Consider the following 8173-nt stretch of genomic DNA (forward strand, 5'->3'; position numbering starts at 1 on the left):
GTTCGAAGTCCTGAGGGGGAAGGGACGGATTTTCCCCCACTGTTCCGTACCTTGTGCTTTTGGAGCCAAGATGGCCGCCATTTTATTCTCTGAACACTAGTGCCTACTGAAAGTGAGAGAGTGAATAGTCTGTGACGTGAGAAGCGACGCTGTACCAGAGATGTATTGCAGGTTGGCTGCAATTAATGTAGATTTTGCAACGAATACATCAGTTTGATGTAATTGAGTGTTTCATTTATGTGTATTAGTCTACCTACAGCACCAGTACCTTCCTGGAAATGCTACAACAAGCGGCCGAAACAAGAAAGGTGTTTTCTTGTTGGATGACGGGCGCGAACATGGTCCTCCTTGTGCCGGATGTTGCCTGCGATCAGCATTCGTTGTGTTGCACTTTTGTGCTAGCGTGCATTCGTGAACTGTGAATAAATACATTGACATACTGTTTGCTACGTGTAACCAGTTTCAGTGCACCTTTTGTAGTGCCAGGAAGTGTTTCGTGCGTGCATTGTAGTTTGGACAACAACAATCTGTGCGCGACTCAATAAACATGGAAGCCATATCGGCAGCAAAGACTGTGCTCAAGCGAGAAGTTACTCGCCTTGAGAATAAAGTGAACGCGGGTTTACTGGACAATGTGACAATCGCGTTATCGGTAAACAAAGCCAAACAATTAACGGACGATTGTAAACAGTTATTATTAGACCTGGCTAGTGCGTGTGATGATGCAACTTTTGAGAGTTATGACGGTGAAATCGGTTGTATTCAAGACCGTTTGGATGCAACCATGTGCAGGCTTTGTTCGTTGCAGCAGCAACAGACTCAAGCTACGGTGACGTCATCGACAGAAGCACGAACAAGTGAAGTGCGTCTCCCGAAGCTCTCGCTTCCTGTGTTCACGGGACAATTACAAGAGTGGCTTTCTTTCCGTGATTTGTTTATCGCGTCGGTGGACAAAAACAAACAGTTATCCAGTGCACAAAAGCTACAGTATTTGAAAGCTTCGTTAAAGGGGCAACCTGCATTGCTTATCCAGTCCATGTCGGTGACTGATGATAACTATGCAGAGGCGTGGAACATTCTAAATTCGCGTTATCAAAACAAACGGGAAATTGTTATGGACACAATCAAGCGTTTAGTCGCGCAACCCAAAGTGCAACGTGAATCCGCAGCAGCCTTACGTAGCCTGCTAGACACAACTACCGAGTGTGTTCGCGTGTTGAAAGTGATGGACATTCCCATAGAACATTGGGATCCTATCCTAGTTTTTCATGTGACAGAAAAAATGGACAGTGATACTAGACAACAATGGGAACTTTCATTAAAGACAACCGAGTTGCCTACGTTTCAGGAGTTGAGTGACTTTCTTGATCAGCGTTCTCGTGCATTATCAGCTACAAATCTCAGTGCTCAGAGATTGAAGCAGTCGACTCACAATAGCTCCCATTTCAAGGGTGTGTATCATGCAGTGTCAGATGATACCTGTGAAAAATGTAAACTGCATCATGCGCTATACAAGTGCAAAGACTTCAAAAGCCTTTCGGTAATGGACAGAATTAAATTTGTTAGAGAAAAGGGTTTGTGTTATAATTGCATACAAAGTCATCATAGGGCATCGGTATGTGACTCAGGGGCGTGCCGCGTTTGCAATAAAAAGCATCATACTTTGTTACACTATTATAAGCAGAGTGACTCTAGTGAAACAACAACTTCCCCCCAAGAAGTTTCTTCTCATGTGGCTGGAGAAGGAGACAAGGGACTAAAGCCAGTGTTGCTATCCACTGCAGTTGTTTATGTGAAGGGAAGAGATGGTGTTTATCAACCAGTTCGTGCGCTCCTAGACTGTGCCTCCGAGACTTCTTTTGTGACCTCACGCTGTGTGCAAACGTTAGGTTTACGTCAGCATAAGGCAGACATCACTGTGAATGGGATTACAGCAACAGGTGTAGGTGTAGGCAGTGCAGTAGTGAATCTACAATTCCAACCCAGTAGCAGAAGGAAAACATTCACCACAAGGGCAATCGTACTTCCTAAAATAACAGGAAACATTCCCAGGGAACCTTTACCAGATTTCAGGAAGTGGACACATATTCAAGGACTGAAGTTGGCAGATCCAAGGTTTTATGTGATGGAACCGGTGGACATTTTACTTGGAGCAGATTTGTTTCCTTTTCTTATGCAAAGTGGCAAACGTGTTGGGCCAAAGGGAACACCTACTGCACTACGTACTGTTCTTGGTTGGATTCTTTGTGGCAGTGTGGACTTTCCCAAGGTAAGGGCAGTAGCATCATTTCATGCATCTTGCAGTCTTGATAGTGCACTTCGCCAGTTCTGGGAGGTAGAGGAGGTCCCAAGACAAAGGCTTCTGACATTAGAGGAGATACAATGTGAACAGCACTTTTCGGTGACTCATGTTCGAGAAAACAATAAGTTCAGTGTGGGCCTTCCATTCAAGGAAGACAGTCCTCCCTTAGGATACTCTCGTGAAACAGCTGTGGCGAGATTAAAGCAAATGGAACGGAAGTTTGCAAGGTCTCCTGTTTTTCATCAGAATTACTCAGAATTCATGCATGAATATTTAGACTTGGGACATATGGAGCCTGTTCCTGCAAGTGAAGTGAAAAAGAAGCCATGTGATAGTTTCTATTTACCGCATCATGCTGTAATCAATCCAAATTCCACCAGTACACCTCTTCGTGTAGTTTTCGATGCCAGTTCAGTGACTTCAACAGGGGTTAGTCTCAACGATAAGCTTCAAGTTGGGCCAAAATTGCAAGGTGATATCTTTCCATTGTTACTCAGGTTCAGGAAGCATCAAATTCCTTTGTGTGCAGACATTTCCAAAATGTATAGACAAATATTGATGCATCCATCAGATACAGACTTTCAGCGAATAGTGTGGCGCGACAATCCTCAAGAATTGATAAGGGACTATAGGCTACTCACGGTGACGTACGGGACATCCAGTGCACCTTATCTTGCAACAAAGTGTCTTCAGCAGTTAGCTATTGATGAAATGAATGCATTTCCATTAGCAGCCCCAGTGTTATTAAATGATTTTTATGTTGACGATTTGGTATCTGGTGCCAGCAATGTGGAAGAAGCTATCGAATTGCAGTCACAATTGATACAGTTACTAGCAAAGGGTGGTTTTGAGTTACGTAAATGGTCTTCTAGTGCGCCACAAGTGTTGACAGCAGTACCTGTAGAGTTGAGAGAAACGAATGTGCCTTTAGATATCCATTGCAGTGAACTTGTGAAAACGTTAGGTCTAAGGTGGCATCCTGGTGCTGACCACTTCACTTTTCTTGTGACTTTACCACCAAAACGTCACACATTGACGAAAAGACTATTGTTATCTGATATTGCAAAATTGTTTGATCCTCTTGGTTTCTTATCCCCAACAGTCATACAAGCAAAAATACTTATTCAAGAATTGTGGAAAGAAAAGTTGGGCTGGGATGAGGCATTATCCGTGGAAACATGCGAACTGTGGCTACATTTTTGTAGTGAACTTCCTGTACTGCAACAATTACAAATCAAACGTGCTATTGTATCTGAAAATGCTATTGCTGGTCAATTAGTGGGTTTCTGTGATGCATCACAACAAGCATACTGTGCGGTAGTGTACCTTCGCTCAGTTTATGTCGATGGTCATGTTGAAGTGAGGTTGGTAGGAGCAAAGACTAAGGTGGCTCCAATCAAGCAAATGTTTCTACCAAGGCTAGAACTATCAGCGGCAGTTTTATTGACACGATTGCTCGTAGTAATCTCCAATGCACTATCCTACAAATTGGAAGATGCATGTGTGTGGACTGATTCTACCATTGTGCTTGCTTGGTTATCCTCAACACCAAGCAGGTGGAAAACATTTGTAGCAAATCGAGTGGCAGAAGTGCAGGAGAGTCTTCGTCGTGAACAATGGTCTCACATCATGGGAAAATCAAATCCTGCAGATCTTGCTACAAGAGGTATCAGTGCATCAGCCTTAGCTCAGTGTGAGTTATGGTGGGCGGGACCAGAGTTCTTACAAACAACTTCATTGGCAACGTTTGATCATCATGAGACAAGCAACGAAATTTTGGAAGAAGTTACAAAAGAAGAGAAGAAGATTGCCATTACAGTTATGTACAGTACAGTAGAAGAAGATCTGATCTGTAGATATTCAAGCTTTATTAAAATGCAGAGAATAATGGCATGGATCCAACGATTTGTGTTCAATACTCGTCAGTCAGTGAATCAGAGAAGGCAAGGAGCATTGACAACTAAAGAGCTTATGACAGCAACGACCTCTCTTGTAAAACAAGCTCAGAAAAGTGAATTCACAGCAGAATTACATTGTTTACAAGCTAAAATTCCTCTGCCAACAAAAAGCAGGTTATTGTGTTTGGCTCCTTTTGTTGATGAGGCAGGTGTCATTCGTGTTGGAGGGAGGCTACACAAAGCAAGAATAACAGTGGACCATAAACATCCAATGTTGCTACCTGCAAAGCACAAATTGACTCACTTATTAATTAAAAATGAACATTTACTTAATCTTCATGCTGGTCCTCAGTTAGTGTTGTCCTCATTGCAACGAACATTCTGGATACTGAGAGGCTGAGATACAGTGCGTAACATTGTGAAGAAATGTGTAACTTGTCATCGCTTTTGTACACAAGCTGGGGAACAATTAATGGGTAGCTTACCAGAATCTAGAATCAATCCTTCTCGTCCATTTATAAACTGTGGTGTGGATTATGCAGGGCCCATACTGTTGAAGGAAATGGTTGGACGCTCTCGTAAGCAGTATAAGGGTTATATTGCCTTATTTGTTTGTTTCGCAACGAAAGCAGTTCATTTAGAAATAGTGAGTAGTGGTACTACAGAGACGTTTTTGGCTGCACTTCGGAGATTTGTATCTCGTCGTGGAAAACCCAGTAATATTTACAGTGATTGTGGAACAACGTTTGTTGGTGCTAATAGAGAATTAAAGCAATTCATGAGATTGGCAAAACAACCAAAGCACAATGAAACTATTTCAAGTGCTCTAAGCAGCTTAGGCATCCAGTGGCATTTTAATGTTCCTCGTAATCCTCATGCAGGAGGTTTGTGGGAGAGTGGTGTCAAATCAGTTAAATACCACCTCAAAAGAGTTGTGGGGAATGCCCTACTTACCTTTGAGGAATTGTATACAGTATTAACACAAATAGAAGCATGTTTGAATTCCAGACCGTTAACTGCTCTATCCAGTGATCCCAATGATATGCAGGCACTTACTCCAGGCCATTTCTTAATAGGAGATGCATTGATAGCTACTCCAGATAGGGACTTTGCTACAATAAAAGTGAACAGACTGTCGAAGTGGCAGCTCGTGCAAAGGCTGACACAGCATTTCTGGCGCAGATGGTGTAGGGATTATCTTTCTCAGTTACAACAACGTCCTAAGTGGAGAAGGGAGCAACGGAATCTACAGGTCGATGACTTGGTTGTGGTCAGAGATGATCAACTTGCACCTCAACAGTGGAGACTTGGCAGAGTAATCAACATTCATCCAGGTGAAGATGGATTGGTTAGAGCAGCAACAGTGAGAACCAGTGAAGGAACCTACAAGAGGCCAGCAGTGAAGCTGTCCCTTTTACCAGTGAGTGAAGTTGAACACCGATGAGAAAGAACTTAAACTTTAAAATTTATGCATAAAAGGCAATCATTAGTTCGTTCAATTTCTTTTTAATTTTGTGTTGTCATTTTCAGTAGGAAATTTTGGGAAAATTGTATTCAATTTACATTTGTTCATCAAAACTGTGTTCTATGTATGTACTTTGTAAAGTGTTGAAATTAATAATTTCAAGGTGGGCGGTATGTTCCGTACCTTGTGCTTTTGGAGCCAAGATGGCCGCCATTTTATTCTCTGAACACTAGTGCCTACTGAAAGTGAGAGAGTGAATAGTCTGTGACGTGAGAAGCGACGCTGTACCAGAGATGTATTGCAGGTTGGCTGCAATTAATGTAGATTTTGCAACGAATACATCAGTTTGATGTAATTGAGTGTTTCATTTATGTGTATTAGTCTACCTACAGCACCAGTACCTTCCTGGAAATGCTACAACAAGCGGCCGAAACAAGAAAGGTGTTTTCTTGTTGGATGACGGGCGCGAACACCCACCAATAATCTTGGCCTCAAAAATCCCCACACCAAAATTTCCCGGTGGGGGGGGGGAGAGTTTTTGTTATAACAATGAAAGATGAAGGATAATATTGAAAACATACACTACCTCTTCAAGAGATCTTTAACAGATCTACACCAATAGCAAAATATGTACAATATAAGTAAAACAAGAATGCAAGACAAATATAAATATGATGTTAATAGAAAAACTATTGCATAATAAAACGATTCCAACTATTTTTGTAATTTATTGACATCTTTAACCCGTTAGTAAATGAATTAGTTTGCTACTTTATAAATATCTGATGTATATAAAAGTAACAAATTTCTTTCTTTCTATGTATTTATTAATAATGCATTTTTAAATATTTAGAAATTCATAATTTTTTATATTGAATGACATTATAAATATGTATATCATAATTATATTATGTATATATGTAAAATATGCGCGCGTGTGTGTAGATTGAGATATTCCCCCCCACCGCCAATATGATGTTGCACCCTTATGTTGGGCACAATGTAACGTCCATTTACATAACTTTGCAACGTAAGGGAGCGGGGGTACATTCGAATCCCATAGTAAGCAATGTGTTTATGTTTTTTTCTTTCGTTCATTTATATCGTCGGGTCAACAGTCAACACCCATCCTTATCATAAGCAGAAATGCAAAGTGACACGAATACAATTTTGATCTCTAGAATGAGAAAGACCTGAGAATGGTGTGAAACATGCAAATTTCCATATAATTTCCTTCTGACACATTGACATGACGACGCCGAAAGGGGTTTAAGGTAAAACGCAATGCTCAGTCGATCACTCCATTTCCCTCACCTCCCGATAAACATTTTCTTGCCTTCCGCTCCGATTTGTATGTCAGTAATCATTTTTTATAACGCATTTTTATTGCAACCAAAGCACAGGGATTAATTTATCTAAGCGTGTCTGTCCAATGTTAGTAAACTAAACATTAGAAAAAAAATATATGTTGACTACTACCAACACTGCAGACGCTGCCAAAATCTTAGGTACCCTGGCTTCTTAGAACCATGTGTTTTGAACAGGAAAATGCAGAGTGGGCTGAGCGCGGGAAGACCCAAACATATGGTGGGGGCTGATCGGAGCCAATGGGGATTGCCCTCCGAATTTCTAGGGTACCTAACAGAGGTAGCAGCTTTTGCTCGTGGAAATCGGCAGAAGCCACGGTGGATGGGGTGGGTGCGGGCAACACCGAAGGCACAATCGGGATCATTCGGGCAGACGTTCGGGACTGCCTGGAGGGCCAGGCTACTCGCACAAGGCAGCAGCGTTCTCGGACGGAAGATAGAATTTCTGGCAGTGGAAGGGGTTTCGGAGAGACGATAGTTGAATTTTCATGCTCCGAGAAGGTGGGGAAATTATTTTTTTTTTCTTACGGTGTTGTGGGTACTCAGTGCGTACCTTGCGTATCCAGAATGCACGCCGCTGCTAAATACCGTAAAGTAACGAAGTCTACTACTATTAAAAAAATAATAGTTTCAGTTGGAGTCCAAAGCTGAAGACATTAACGACAGCGGAATTTCCGGAGCCTCGGTGTAGTGCTAGTTCGGGTCGAGGACCGAAGGGATCAACAACAATCCAATAATCAACAACCAACAATCTGTGTATTACTCTGTACTGTTTGTGATCCACATGGATTTGTGATCATCCCTTCATCCATTTCATCTACTCACCATTCATTTTCATCTTTGCGATTAGCCAAGGTGTATTATACTTGAAATAAAACAAAAGCAATACAAATACAAAACAAAAATAATGGAACGATTATGCTGTTACGTTTTCATGTATTTTAGACACGTCACATTTATCAGCCAACAGTCAGAGATTGCTTTTCGGTCAAATGATACTTCTAATAATCGGAGGTAAATGCAAGCTGAGAATTATAATTTGGTCTCTTATCCACCTGAGTTGAGGATCTAAATTTTTGGATTTTATTTGTAACAATATTTACTACTGCGAGGAATTAAAAAAAAAACTTACGGCTAATTT

The 8173-nt window shown here is 41.4% G+C and overlaps 2 protein-coding genes across 2 annotated transcripts; both read left to right on the forward strand.

Moving 5' to 3' along the window:
- Positions 1-547: 547 nt before the first annotated feature.
- LOC146000604 (uncharacterized) lies at positions 548-4600 on the forward strand. The gene has a single exon (XM_083138359.1). It carries the CDS (start codon positions 548-550, stop codon positions 4598-4600), a length of 4053 nt encoding a protein of 1350 aa, XP_082994485.1.
- A 72-nt stretch (positions 4601-4672) lies between these two features.
- LOC146000605 (uncharacterized) lies at positions 4673-5644 on the forward strand. Its single transcript, XM_083138360.1, has one exon. The coding sequence runs from the start codon at positions 4673-4675 to the stop codon at positions 5642-5644; it is 972 nt and encodes a 323-aa protein (XP_082994486.1).
- The last annotated feature ends 2529 nt before the right edge of the window (positions 5645-8173 follow it).

Source organism: Lepisma saccharinum, chromosome 16 (assembly GCF_977018435.1).
Source record: "Lepisma saccharinum chromosome 16, izLepSacc3.1, whole genome shotgun sequence".
In the NCBI taxonomy this organism is placed as follows: Eukaryota; Metazoa; Arthropoda; class Insecta; order Zygentoma; family Lepismatidae; genus Lepisma; species Lepisma saccharinum.

Excerpts from the sequence above, each read along its gene's own strand:
- LOC146000604 (XM_083138359.1), top strand. The coding sequence starts at position 548 with ATGGAAGCCATATCGGCAGCAAAGACTGTGCTCAAGCGAGAAGTTACT.
- LOC146000605 (XM_083138360.1), top strand. The coding sequence starts at position 4,673 with ATGGGTAGCTTACCAGAATCTAGAATCAATCCTTCTCGTCCATTTATA.